General features: G+C 36.5%; 1 protein-coding gene across 1 annotated transcript in view; it reads left to right on the top strand.

Annotated features, from left to right (window-relative positions):
• Window positions 1-15,798, top strand: part of LOC139736246 (MAM and LDL-receptor class A domain-containing protein 1-like) — a 63,769-nt gene that overhangs the window by 9,336 nt on the left and 38,635 nt on the right. The window contains exons 5-11 of the mRNA XM_071646978.1: window positions 2,036-2,173; window positions 3,239-3,480; window positions 5,352-5,475; window positions 8,123-8,260; window positions 10,180-10,418; window positions 11,753-11,873; window positions 14,781-14,891. Coding sequence (XP_071503079.1) covers window positions 2,036-2,173; window positions 3,239-3,480; window positions 5,352-5,475; window positions 8,123-8,260; window positions 10,180-10,418; window positions 11,753-11,873; window positions 14,781-14,891 — 1,113 coding nt within the window. The remainder of the gene's footprint in view (window positions 1-2,035; window positions 2,174-3,238; window positions 3,481-5,351; window positions 5,476-8,122; window positions 8,261-10,179; window positions 10,419-11,752; window positions 11,874-14,780; window positions 14,892-15,798) is intronic.

Raw genomic sequence — 15,798 nt, 5'->3', positions numbered from 1 at the left:
GAAATCGGCCTAAACTGGCCAATGCCTTTGGCATCCCTCTCCTTTGGGATATATACCCCTTCTGCCACACACCAGCTGACTGGAACAATCCGCTCCCGCCATAGCACCCTTAGGATCCGCCACAGCACCCTTCGGACACGAGGACAGTACTTGAACAGCTTGTAGGACAAGCCATTCTGCCCAGCTGCACTACCAGCTCGGGCCTTTTTAACCACGGCTTCAACCTCCCACAACTTCAACTCACTCAAGTCAAAGCTGACCTCTGGCTCCTGTGGCCTCAATAGCCCTGCCACCCCAGTAAAAGGCTGCTCTCTCCTCCCATCACAGTATGTGGCCTTCAGATGCCTCTCGAGCTCTTCCTTCGACACCTCTAAACTTCCTGAAACCCCTTCCTCAAACAACCTCTTTGTGAACCTGTGCGGATTCTTATAGAACTCCCTCCTCTCCCTCCTTCTCCTCCTCCGCTTTGATTATTTAATTGGCTATCAGCCTGGTAGGTCACTACAAAGGAAAGTTTCGTGCATGAGTGAACACATTGATTTTTGTCTTTTAAGACACAAAAATAAACATTGCAAAAATTGACATTTTGTCATTCATTTGCCCAAATGCCCTCCAACATAGCAATGATAACAAGATACCGATTTGACACAATGAGAGATGAATAAAATATAAAGAATAAGTTCTTATCCCCTTGTAGCTCTGTATATCTTCAAACATAAACAAAGTGAGAAATTAAAGGAGAAAATAAAAGTTTTCTGTCGAATCTAACTTGAAATGACACGGGGAGTATTAAGCCACAAGCATATTAAAATGGACTGACTGTTTTATTTCATTATTTTGATTGAGGAATTTAAAGATTCATGAGACAAATTCAAGAATTGAATATCATTTTCAAATTTCTTAATTTGAAATAACATTTGAAATTTTTACCATATTTGTTAATACTGCTTTTTCCATGCTATTTGAATTTGGATTTGAGAGAAGATTCTTAATTTTCTCTAGTATCCTTTCTTTTTTTACCTTTCTTTATCTTTGTGGACTACAAAGTCATTAGATAATAGGATGTCTTAACTTTTGTGCTTTGGATGAGAAAAAATAATGTGTGCGCTCAAGCGTAAAGTTTGCCTTTTTATTGACCTACCAGGTTGATAGCCAAGTAAATTACTTTTAAGATGGTATATAAAGCATTACTATTTAGCCAAATTTTCTATGAGAAATATGAGCTTGAGAAAGTGTTTACTTTCTTATTTTGCTGAGTGCATTTGAAAAAAAAAATCATCCATTCATGTTTTAAAATCTATAGACCGCATAGGTGCGCGTACGCGCTTTGAAAGTTTAACATGCTCAAGTCAAGCTCAAAATTTTCTGCATACGTATCAGGTCATTTGGAGCATTTGGATTATTGGTACAAAGTCGACGAACGCGTACGCGCGCACGCGCGTGCATATCTATGGAGGGGATGTCCTAGACGTCAAGGAATGATTCTACCAAGTGGAAAGTTATTTCAACACGACATGACATTGTGTTGAAATTCGAACTCGAAAAAAGACAGTGCTACCGTGTTTATGGATGTTGTATTCAAAATTTCCAGTTTACGTGCAGCAAGAGGGAGATCATTTGGTATACACGTTGCTTGGAGTTGCTTGTTGAGATTTTGTACTGACTAAATGCACACTTCTGGTTCTTAACGGGCCCATTTTGGTATAGTTCCTTCGTTAGTTTGTTTGTCTGCTCGTTGCACCTTATTTGACGTGACCAGTCAAGAAACCACTTACATTGTAGTTAAGAAAGTTACCATCGACGGCTCCTAGTACTTGTATCTCTGAAGAACTAAGCAATGAGGGTAGAGTGTCTTGCCCAGTGGCAAGGTGGAATCAAACCGTGGATCTCAACAGTTAGAGAACACGTTCTCAGCAATGGCAAGGAAGCCTCAAAGACTTCCTTTCTGGTCTAACCGTTACGGTCAGTTTGATATAATCATAGTTTTCAAAGACGACACTTATTCTTTCTTTATCTCGCTATTATTTTGACCCAGGCCAAGACATCGACTGTGACTTTGAATACGGTGTCTGTGGATGGGTGCAAGAGACGGATGATGACTTCGACTGGTCACGTAATAACGGAAGTACCCCATCGTTAGATACCGGACCAAGTGGGGACCATACCACTGGCTGTAAGCTATCTTGGTTTGTCTTTCCGTAGGTTGAGCATTGGTATCGCATTCCATGATGATTGCTCTGCTTAGTACATTTAGTTTTCTCTTGTGGTCAAAAAGTCTGTGAGACTATGAAAAGTAAAAAAAAAAAAAAGATGTTTATTGTATACAAACAGAATAACTTCCGAACGTTTTCGTACTCCAACTTTCATCGTCTTACGTGTACTTTTTCGTCTTTAGAACTATGAAATAAGTTCAGATGTCTCTTTCATGTTTATGTTAATTTATATCATATACATTAAAATAAACATGAAAGGAAAGATCTTGTATATATATATATATATATATATATATATGTATATATATATATATATATATGTGTGTGTGTGTGTGTGTGTGTGTGTGTGTGTTTGAGCATTACTATGTATGAATATATATACCAGTCATATGGAGGTGGTTCTGTTTAATACGCTGTCTACATTAGAATGTACCGGAATATCAAGAATGCCTAGTACAGCTTTACTCAGCTAAAGATGAATTCAAATGATTCACAAAATTCTCATTACAATGTGTGCGTATGACTTTCTAAGTGCTGAAAATAGCATCTAGACACCGCTTGTACAATATCTGGTGACTTCCAATGGTATATAAGTTTAAACACCCTAAATAATGTACCTCTTCACCTACCCATCAGATGATTTGAAGTGTGCCTCCATACTTATTCACGTGAGATATCGTAAAGTCATTATAGTATCAAGGAAAATAAAATATAGTATAATGAGCACGCGGCCTCTGCACGCGGCCTCTGCCAGTGTGACTTCATAGTCAGTCTATGTGCAATGGGAGGGTGTATTCAAAATTAACGTACATTTGAGGTTCTTTTGGAAATTCAGAATATGAGACACTTACTTGTTCTCTGGCAGGCTTCGTGAGATATTGTTCAACCCCCACCAATTTCGACTGCCATAACCCTGTACGTAATCTTACTTTATTTTTTCAATCCAAATCTATGAAATTAATATAAACAATGTGTGTAGAGTTATTTACGAAGACATTCATCTCTGCTCCTATTTCCACATACAGATGGAAGTTACATGTACATTGAAACTTCTTCTCCGCGTTCCTATGGAGATATTGCCCGTCTAAAGAGCCCCGCCTACTTTTCTGCCAACACTAACCAAACTTATTGTCTGAACTTCTGGTATCATATGTACGGTGACACGATCAGTACACTGAATGTGAAGATGGCGGACGCAATGGCAAATTCTACGGTCATGTTGTACACACTGTACGGAGAACAGGGTGACATGTGGAATGAAGCAAGAGTAAGTTATGACATAGTTGTTTTCATTCAAATATCTAGTCTCGTTAATTCGTTTTTTTTTTTTTTTTTAGGGGGGTATTTATAACATCGACATGACAGTTGAACGGATTGTGTAAACAATCACACACCTTTTTTGCTTTAACTACAACTGTTGACGGTGCATCACAAAAAAAAAGTCGCATGCCACATTACTTACTAGGTGAAATAATTCCGCTTTGTCAACTGTGTTTTTATTTTTCGTTTTTTTTTTCCGGAATACTAAATATCCCTTAATAACCAATATCATTTCATCATCTTGGATGAGCTATCCAAGACAAAGACCAGGAGAGCAAAAAGGTTAACCCTAGCACATATACCAAATAAAGACTGTTCGAGCGGTGATAATGTTGCTGCCCACCATATGAACTTTGACCAAATAACTAGGAATGATGTAATTTTTGAATAAAGAGTTCTTTATAGACAAAGCCAAAAGTTGTATTTACCTATGACAGTTTCGACGACGGGCTGTCATCTTTCTGAAACTATGGCTTATCGGCAACTGTCAATTTGATATACATGAAGTGAATGAAAATTTGGTATCAACATCCTTGAAATTAACGGTTCCGGGGTGTTTCATGAAGCTGTTCTTAAAGTTACGAACGATTTAAGAACAACTAGTGATTTTTTTTTGTGTGTGTGTGCTGAATTATTATAATTCTGATAAGTATAACGTCAGAACGTGTTCAAGTCGTTCTTAAGTCCTTCGTAATTTTAAGAACAGTTTTATGAAACATCCCCTGCTCGCATAGCGGTAAAGCGGATATCAGAGAATATCGTGTGATATGACATTGCATAAATGAAGTTCTTAAAGTTTTTAGGTATTTTGTTTGAATTGTAACGTGTGCCTGAAGATCTAGGGTTACTCTGCTAATAAGCTAACGCCCCTTGCTTATGAAAGAAATCAAACGTGACACGTAACGAATTGGCTATATGGGACGAATTCTCATCCAGGTGGGCACTCACAGTTTTATCACCCCTAAATGTTATGACAAACCTCAATGTAAAACACCTTAACCATAAAAATGTAATAATAACCCTAAATGTGATAACTTTTAACTCTAAATTAAATATTCACCCTAAATGTAGTACATCTTAACCTAAATTTAAAAGCGACCCTAAATGTACTAACAAACCTATAGCAAGTGTAACACATTTTAACGCTAATTGTAATGACGACCCTAAATGTAATAAATTTTTACGCTAAATATGATGACGACCATAAATGTAATACATTTTACGCTTAATCTTATGACGACCCTAAATGTAATATACATTAACCTTAGATGTTATACCAACCCTAAATATAATTAATAAATGTAATTTCAAAACTAAACTAATACATAACTAAGAATGATTTTAAAATGATAATTTGAAAACTAAATGTTATAACCGGAGATAACCATAAATGTAATACATGTCAACCCTAAATGTAATAACCACCCTGAATGTAATATCCACTCTAAATGTAATACATCTTAATCCTAAATGTAGTACTCCTTTACCCTAAGTGCAATACCAATCCTAAATGTACTACATTTTAATGCTTAATGTAATAACAATCCTGAATGTAATACACCTTGATAACCGGAGACAATCCTATCATGTACATCATACATGTCATGTCAACCCTAAATGTAATGCTTTTTGACCTCTCAATGTAATATCCACCCCTTTTCGGTATGAGGGGCGAACTCTCATCCAGGTATGCACTCATAGTTTCTGTATGAGTATGTGTGATGTCTCGAGAAACTTGTTCCGACTACATTCAATTACACCCCTTAAATACTTCATGAAGAACCTCAAGGACACGTTTTCAAACTTCCAATTCTCCAGTTGGATGTGTACAGCTACTACCAGTTATTCAACATCATAATGGAAGGTATACGCGGAAGCAGCTACACAGGAGACATTGCCATAGATGACATTTCCCTTCAAAGTGGGTCCTGCCCACCGCAAGGTACGTAACTTATTCACAAACATAGAAGAACAAACGGATGTCATAAACATTCAATGCAATTCAATTCATTTATTTTCATTCTTCTTTTTTTTCAACAAAAAATAACTCAGAATAAATCAGGAATTACTTCCTATTATTGTTATATCATAAGAATTCATTCAACTGTGCAAAGGATAAATGATAGTTAACAAATTAATAAAGATATCCATGCATACTTTCAAAATGCATAGTTATGTTTAGAGGGGAAAAAATTGAGAGGTCCTCTAAAAACATGCTTGTATAATGTGAACCACTCAAAGGGTTCTTTATGAAACATTATATCCTCTCGGATCACCTTTCCTATGTGTAATGATTTCTTCCTCTTCCTTATTTTTATTTCTCCTCAAATCTTGTACAGAGGTTAACTGAAAAAGTACTTCGAATATCAACTTGAAACTTATGTCATCTATGTATCATGTCCTAAAGACAACAGTTCTAATGTATCATTGTTATCAGTCAACCGTGACGTCAGTATGACTTTATTATCTGAATCACGTTCTCAATCATTCTCATTAATGGAATTAAAATTTTCAATGAAACTTACGTCATGTATAAGCTATACACTCACAAAAAAAAGAAGAAGAAAGTAAACATTTTTTCAAGCACATATTTTTCATAGCAGATTTCAATCAAAATCATCGTGTCATATACGATATTAAAGGTTGTTTAATTGGCTATCAGCCTGGTAGGTCACTACAAAGGAAAGTTTCGTGCATGAGTGAACACATTGATTTTTGTCTTTTAAGACACAAAAGTAAACATTGCAAAAAATGACATTTTGTCATTCATTTGCCCAAATGCCCTTCAATATAGCAATGATAACAAGATACCGAGTTGACACAATGCGAGATGAATAAAATATAAAGAATAAGTTCTTATCCCCTTGTAGCTCTGTATATCTTCAAACATAAACAAAGTGAGAAATTAAAGGGGAAAATAAAAGTTTTCTGTCGAATCTAACTTGAAATGACACGGGGAGTATTAAGCCAGAAACTTATTAAAATGGACAGACTGTTTTATTTCATTATTTTGATTGAGGAATTTAAAGATTCATGAGACAAATTCAAGAATTAAATATCATTTTCAAATTTCTTTATTTGAAATAACATTTGAAATTTTTACCATATTTGTTAATACTGCTTTTTCCATGCTATTTGAATTTGGATTTGAGAGAAGATTCTTAATTTTCTCTAGTATCCTTTCTTTTTTTACCTTTCTTTATCTTTGTGGACTACAAAGTCATTATAGAGATAATAGGATGTCTTAACTTTTGTGCTTTGGAGGAGAAAAATTAATGTGTGTGCTCAAGCGTAAAGTTTGCCTTTTTATTGACCTACCAGGTTGATAGCCAAGTAAATTACTTTTAAGATGGTATATAAAGCATTACTATTTAGCCAAATTTTCTATGAGAAATATGAGCTTGAGAAAGTGTTTACTTTCTTATTTTGCTGAGTGCATTTGAAAAAAATAATCATCCATTCATATTTTAAAATTTATAGACCGCATAGGTGTGCGTACGCGCTTTGAAAGTTTAAAATGCTCAAGTCAAGCTCAAACATTTTCTGCATACGTATCAGGTCATTTGGAGCATTTGGATTATTGGTACAAAGTCGACGAACGCGTACGCGCGCACGCGCGTGCATATCTATGGAGGGGATGTCCTAGACGTCAAGGAATGATTCTACCAAGTGGAAAGTTATTTCAACACAGCATGACATTGTGTTGAAATTCGAACTCGAAAAAAGACAGTGCCACCGTGTTTATGGATGTTGTATTCAAAATTGCCAGTTTACGTGCAGCAAGAGGGAGGTCATTTGGTATACACTTTGCTTGGAGTTGCTTGTTGAGATTTTGTACTGACTAAATGCACACTTCTGGTTCTTAACGGGCCCATTTTGGTATAGTTCCTTCGTTAGTTTGTTTGTCTGCTCGTTGCACCTTATTTGACGTGACCAGTCAAGAAACCACTTACATTGTAGTTCATTCATTCATTCATTCATTCATTCATTTATTTCCATATCAAACATAACATCTACAAATATCAAAATACAATTGCCTTAGAACATTTATACATTTTGAATGGAGGGATCATAGAAAGCACACAAGAGGCTTGTTGGAAATGATCCCCTACAAACAATTATCAATACATTTCAACTAAACAATTATCATACAAATTCATTTGATAAAACAAAAGTCAAAGATACAATGAAAAGAGAAGAAAAGAGGCAGAGGTGGAAACAATGCATACTTATACTTACAGTTTCAGATACATTTCATCAAAAATATGTTTTTTTATAAAGCCTTTTAAATTGACGTAAGGTCTTGCTACTCTTGAGTGTTGGAGGAAGAGTTAAGAAAGTTACCACGTGATCGACGGCTCCAAGTACTTGTATCTCTGAAGAACTAAGCAATGAGGGTAGAGTGTCTTGCCCAGCGGCAAGGTGGAATCAAACCGTGGATCTCAACAGTTAGAGAACACGTTCTCAGCAATGGCAAGGAAGCCTCAAAGACTTCCTTTCTGGTCTAACCGTTACGGTCAGTTTGATATAATCATAGTTGTCAAAGACGACACTTATTCTTCCTTTATCTCGCTATTATTTTGACCCAGGCCAAGACATCGACTGTGACTTTGAATACGGTGTCTGTGGATGGGTGCAAGAGACGGATGATGACTTCGACTGGTCACGTAATAACGGAAGTACCCCATCGTTAGATACCGGACCAAGTGGGGACCATACCACTGGCTGTAAGCTATCTTGGTTTGTCTTTCCGTAGGTTGAGCATTGGTATCGCATTCCATGATGATTGCTCTGCTTAGTGCACTTAGTTTTCTCCTGTGATCAAAAAGTCTGTGAGACTATGAGAAGTAAAAAAAGATGTTTATTGTATACAAACAGAATAACTTCCGAAAGTTTTCGTACTCCAACTTTTATCGTCTTACGTGTACTTTTTCGTTTTTAGAACTATGAAATAAGTTCAGATTTCTCTTTCATGTTTATGTTAATTCATATCATATACATTAAGATAAACATGAAAGGAAAAATCTTGTATATACATACTATATATATATATAATAATAATAATAATAAAAGGACATTTATATTGCGCAGCTACTATAATGATATACTCTACTGCGCATTACAAAATGACATGCATACAAGAAATTCAAACAGAAAATACACTACTTCAAGAGATGACTTTTTAACCTGGTCTTAAACTCATTAATTGTAACTGCTTGTCTTACAAACAAAGGGAGATTATTCCATAATTTTGGTGCAGCGTACAAAAATGCCCTGTCGCCAAGAGTAACTTTTGATTTCCCCGATGGATATTTCAATAATGTTTGATCCCGTGAACTTCGAAGATGATAAAATGTTTGAAATGATGTTTTTAACTCTACAAGTTCCTGTATGTACACTGGTGCTGTACCATGAATAGCTCTATATACAATTAGCAGAGTTTTAAATATGATTCTCTGCTTTACAGGCAACCAATGTAATGCACGTAGTAATGGACGACAGTGAGAAAAACGAGGAGAATTACAAACTAATCTAGCACATGCATTTTGCACCCTTTGTAGTTTACCTAACTGATTATCAGGTAAACCATAAAATAAACTGTTACAATAATCCAATCTGCTTGTGACAAACGCATGGATAATTTTTTCAGTACTTTCCCGTGTCAAATGCTTCCGAATATGTGCCATATTAAACAAATGATAAAATGAATTTTTACATACTTCAGAGATATGTCTGTCAAAAGCTAGGCGTGAATCAAACCACACTCCCAGATTCCGTGCAGAATCAACAGGATAAATATCAACATATATATATATGTGTGTGTGTGTGTGTGTGTTTAAGCATCTCTATGTATGTATATATACAAGTCATATGGAGATGTTTCTGTTTACGCTGTCTACATTAGAATGTACCGGAATATCAAGAATGCCTAGTACAGCTTTACTCAGCTAAAGATGCATTCAAATGATTCACAAAATTCTCATTACAATGTGTGCGTATGACTTTCTAAGTGCTAGAAATAGCATCTAGACACCGCTTGTACGATATTTGGTGACTTCCAATGGTATATAAGTTTAAACACCCTAAGTAATGTACCTCTTCACCTACCTATTAGATGATTTGAAGTGTGCCTCCATACTCATTCAAAGCCATTATAGTATCCAGGAAAATAAAGTATAGTATAATGAGCACGCGGCCTCTGCCTCATTGGAAACGGCATGAATGGCGCCTTCATCTCCCTACGAAAAAAAAAAAAAAATTCCCTTCACATCTGTATACTCTATGAGATTTGGTTAATACTCTTCCAGTTAATTTTTATAGTGCTATATAGCTACACAGTTATCACCCCTTTTTTAATGGATGTAACTGGATTTTCCACAGTAGATCACCATCAGCCCGGTTTTGCAGTTATTTTGGTGTGCGATGGACATTTTTAGATTTATTGTTCGTAAATGTGACATTTTTGTGTTCTTCAGCTCACTTTGTTAAATACTGTTCAACAAGTTCCACACCCACCAGCCAGGAGCCTATACGCATTTTTTTTTTCAAATGTACCGTTCATGAATATATACCATATACACACATATTGTATATCATATCATATCAAATCATATCATATCATATCATATCTCACTTTCCCTTGCAGATGGAAATTACATGTACATTGAAACTTCTCCGCGTTCTGATGGAGATGTTGCACGTTTAAGGAGCCCTGCCTACCTAGCTAACAACACTAACGAACCCTACTGTCTGACATTCTGGTATCATATGTACGGTAACACGATCAATACCCTGAATGTGATAATGGCAGACACAATGGGATATTCAACTTACACGTTGTACTCAATGTATGGAGAACGGGGCGACATGTGGCAGCGAGCAAAGGTAAGTTCTTACATGAGTAAAGTTGTTCCTTTTAATAACATTTCGATTCTTCGTCCCGTACGTGTATATATACATATACATGTATATATAATTATATATGTTTTTTCTTTGATGAAATTTTATGAACCAAGATCCCAGAAAGTGGACCAAAAAGTTGCCTAAACTGTCACATAACTATATTTTAACTTTTTCACAATGTATATATATATATATATATATATATATATAAATATATAAAGCACTGGATGAAAGGTACAAGAAAATAGCATGAATGATGAGTGCAAATCAAGTCTAATACCTGTCAGTGCAAAGGCTATAAAAACGTAATAAGCATAGTATGAATGATTCTCTTTAGTTTGAAAATGTATGAAAAATCAACATGTTTTACATCTATTTCCATCACAATACAATGAGCGGAAAACGTAAAATAATAATACTTGAAATCATTCCGATCAGTCGTCATTTACTGAATAACCCTTATTTGTGATCTTGGGAAGAGTTTGATCTTACAAAGCGATCCAGTGAGCAAGAAGATTCTGCTCACTGAATGAAAGAAGTAAAGACAAAGAATTATCAACACGAAAGCTGCTTGCTTGTGAGGCAAAAAGGATACCAGCATTTCATGCAACAAGGCAGTGAGTTGGCTCAGTCGGTAGCGCGTCAGTTTCACAATCCTCACGATCCTAAGGACCCGGGTTCGAACCCGAGTCTGGACTGAGCAGTGTTGTGTGTATTAAATCATACCGTCCCCTCTAGTAAGAGGCAAAACATTCTGTCCCTCGAACAGGACATAAAATGGAGGTCCCGTGTATGAGAGAGTAACAACTCATGCACGTCAAAGATCCCACTTTATTCATTCATTGCAAAGAGCAGGGTGTTTAACCCGGTGAAGTGGTCCCACCTCACATCCAACTGGACCCTATGGAAGACCAGCTTAACATAGATGAATATGGGCTATCCAGCCATCTTCTCAGATGGAAATGAACAAAAAAACAAACATGACAATATACAAATTGAATTCATATTAGTTTGAATACTTCAATCTTAGTTTAAATATTACTGTGAATTACAATGTGTGTGTTAGAAGCAGCTCAGGCTACTCTGTTCACCAGTCAAACTTGAAGTCGTAATATCCCCTGTATTTGAAACGTAACACGTGCGTAACACTTGGCCAAGTAGGGGGGACTTCATCCTGTCGAAACCCGCGGTTTCGATATGAATATTATACTACATGTGATGTAGCAGGAACAACTTTTTCCCCCTAGATGTAATCACAATCCATCATGCTTTTTCAAAAAGCTCAAGGATACGTTATCAAACTTGCAATTTTCCAGGTGGATGTCTACAGCTACTTCCAGCTATTCAACATCATAATGGAAGGTGTACGTGGAAGCAGTTATACAGGAGATATTGCCGTGGACGACATCTCACTTTCCAGTGGATTCTGTCTATATGGTATATAATAATATGTACAAACGTAAACGCACAAACATAATTATACCATCAAATAGCAAACAATGAAACAAACCAACAAGCTCAGTTCGTTTTCTTTTTCTTTTTGTGTAACCGCTGAAGTTGGTACGACGGAAGAATTTGAAATAAACTGGCTTAGATATGCGTGAGGATTGCTCTCAGAATGCAGCAGTCACTATACTTCTTCACGTGTTCTTTCCTTTCTGGGAAAATCACAGTGTCCCGCAGTGCAAAACACAGTGTAAACACATTATGAAATCTATTCGCATTGTTAAAGGACAAGTTCACCTTCATAAACATAAGGATTGAGAAAATGCAACAATATTAGTAGAACACATCAGTGAAAGTTTGAGGAAAATTGGACAATCGATGCAAAAGTTATGATTTTTTTTTAATTTTTTGTGTTGGAACCGCTGGATGAGGAGACTACTACAGCTTGTGAGTCATATGCGTACAACAGTATAAAGAAAATGTAAAAGAAAATTCAACATATTTTCACTTTTTCACATAATAAAAGAGCACTTGACTTGCCTCTTTCTAAGGGCAGGGGGAATAATATTACCCATAACATTTGTCGATAACGAGTCAGAGGAATGTGTACTTTTTTCAAAAGATGGAATTTTGTGAAATTCTCTTTATATTTTCCTTATATTGTTGTACGCATGTGACATCTAAGTTATTCATACACTGCAGTAGTCTTCTCATCCAGGTAGTACTGCACAAAAACTTCAAAAATTCATAACTTTTGAACGGATTGTCTGATTTTCCTCAAACTTTCAATGATGTGTTCTACTAATATTGCTACATTCTCTCAATCCTTATGTTTATGAAGGTGAACTTGTCCTTTAAATTCGGGTGTTTTAACAACGTGAACGCATTGTGAATCATCAGTTCACAGTGTAAAGTGGAAAGAAACACAGGCCCGTATTCTGCTAAAAACTTAGACCCGAGTTTAAACCCACGCCTGGGTCTAAAGTGGGTTTTTGGGGTTTAAACCTGAGTTTAAACCACCAGTTTAGACCCAGGTTTAAACCCAGGTTTAATTTGTATTCTACTAAGTCCAGCTGTGGTCTAAATTGGGTTTAAATTAAACCTACCATGGAGGAGGTTTATTTCGAGTTTAAATCGAGTCTAACGATGACTGGTGCAAAGGGTACCAGCACACGGATCAATGCCAATGGCACAAAACGAGTGGCTGGCTGCCGGCCACACGTACGCGAGTACACACGAGATACACCTACCACTCGTGTACTAGTATACTAGTACTAGTAGTATATACTTGTAGCAAATTGTACACTTAGAAGAGACTCGAGATCTAAATGGTAGCAATACTACTACCTAGTACTACCTGTACTAATACGTTAGTCTAGATAAGCTTTAATACGATGAAAATAACCTGAAGACTAGACCAAGAACTCAATGTAGGACTAGAGAGAGGGTAGAGCCTGAGGTCGATTTGGCATAGAATCTAGTTTCTGTTAGATCGAGAACCTAGATCGATCGTAGGACTAACGTTCGGACTAGTTAGTAGGAGTAGGGTCCTACTAACGTTTATAGTAGAACCTATTCGAATAGCTAGAGTACATTATTGTAACGTTAGGACTAACGTTAGATCTATTAAAAGTTAGGTTAGTGTGGTACGGTAGGTAAAATCTAACGTTAGGCCTACTTCTAATATCGAGACAGGGTTGATAGTAGATCTAGGTCTAGATTTATTTCTAAATTTTAGAATGGTTTCCATTTTTATTAACTGACAATCTTAAGAGAAAAGCTTTTATTCAATTTCCTACCTCAAAGTCCTGGTTTGATCAATTGCCTGTCCATTCCGAATTCACGATTCAATCAACATAAAAAGCCATGTCCCATCCAGCGCACACAGCAACCGTGCCGCCGGCCGGCGCGGCGCGATGGATCTGCTGGTACTGAGCATTCAAAGCTAGCTAGCCAAAAATATGATAGCGCTACGCTATTAGACGCTTACCATGTATCCTGAGATGTGCGTCGCACACGTACACAAACTGTACAGTATAATCACAGTGCTTCACGAGTCGTCGCAAGCAAAAATACAGCATGCCCTTATTCGACATAAATACCCGTAAAAACTATTCAAAATCCAAGAAAGTCACGCTCATGTGGCTGATACACTGCCAATAATAAATTTAAGTGGATTTGCGGAGAGAAAAGTACTCAGAGAGGGAGAATTTCTTCTTCCATAGAGGGCACCATGGTGGCTTGACCCAAGACTATTTCGGGTTTAATTTAAACCCGAAATAGACTTGGGTTTAACTAAACCTCGCTAGCTGAATACAAAATTAAACCTCGGGTCTAGCTAAACCATAGGTGAGTCTAAAATGGGTTTAAACCTTGGTCTACAGTAGAATACGGGCCTCAGTGTTTAACAGTGTGAAGATGATTTTACACTGTGACGTGGTTTTCACACAGTGTTCATATAGTAATGCCTTGTTGCACACTGTGAATTCATGACTCACATTGTGTTCACACTGCTAAAACCCTCAAATTTAACAGTGTAAAGAGATTTCACACTGTGCTCACAATGTGTTTTCAACACTGTGGGACACTGTATTCTTTCCAGCAGGAAAATGGATCGTTATTACGTGAACTCTTTGAACCACAACACGGTGTGAAATGATATTCATATTTTTAAATTCTAGTGTTTTCACATGAACGACTATTTAAACTTGAACACACTGGGAACAGTCTGTGCTCTTACCAGCAGGGTTCTGTCATGTTTTATTCTTTTAACAACCCCAATTTAATAGACATATACGCTCCTCGATTGCCTCGTTTAAAGCAAAGATGTTAACTGCTATAAATCTGATTATTGTCGTTTTTTATATATAATATATTGTGTCTCTGTCCTCGACACAGCCATTTGCGATGGCAATTCATTCCAGTGCTCCAATGATGAGTGTATACCAGCTTCGTGGAGATGCGACGGATGGAGCGATTGCTCAGACGGCAGTGACGAATTTGGATGCGGTATTTCTCTCTTTTCTTTTCTTTTTTTTTTAAACAAACTTTGTGATACATCCGCGTATTTTACATATCATAGATAAAATGTGCAGACCAATTATTGTAAATATCAATCACTTTTTTTTTTCAAAGTGCAATATTGAAAGGTATATCATACACACATTTAATGTACCAGGCCTGAGAGGTTCTGGTTAAAACTACGTACATGAGGTGACTTCGACAGCGCTATGTTCTGAGAGGTGCAGCCCCGAAATTTAACCGGTGACTCGAACATTGGCCTGGCACATTTTGTTTTATATCCTTCACAAATTATTTCAAGACTAACAGCAAAGTAAGTTGGATTTAATCACTGTTTGAAGTTCATAAAGTTCACAAGTTCATTTCTTTTACTCACACCATATCACGCGCCAATAGTATATGCATGGTCTGCGGTGCACGATATCCATTCCTTTGGTGCGTGAAAACCTAACCAGTCTTCTCTTGGTGGAAAAAACACGTCATTTACGTCAATGCAACGAGCGGAAGCGACACCATTTCATACACTGAAAAATATGCGAGTGACGAATTAGAGATACATTTAGCAAATTACCAGCGTGATGATATATTACTCTTACCCTCGGGAAAGATTCTCTGACTGGGCAGGATTTTCATAGTAAAAAATAATGTTTCGACCAGAGGCCAATTTTTTTTTTTTTTTGGAATGTAATTACGTATCTAACCTCCATAAATGATAAAACTATGTTGAACATGATAAAATCATGCCAAAAGATATATAGTTTCACAATATTTTTTTCCCACCATGCAATGTTAACACTAAAAGTAATGTATCACGGGTAATATACTGTTATATAAATATGTTCGAACTTGAGATACAAAACGATAAGCGGGTTAATGTAATTTTATAAACGCACTG

Source organism: Diadema antillarum, unplaced genomic scaffold (genome assembly GCF_040938485.1).
Source record: "Diadema antillarum isolate AM-2024a unplaced genomic scaffold, OU_Dant_1.0 seq00000634_RagTag, whole genome shotgun sequence".
NCBI lineage: Eukaryota > Metazoa > Echinodermata > Echinoidea > Diadematoida > Diadematidae > Diadema > Diadema antillarum.
Note: the sequence above shows the minus strand (reverse complement) of the source record. Positions and strands in the feature narration are given on the sequence as shown.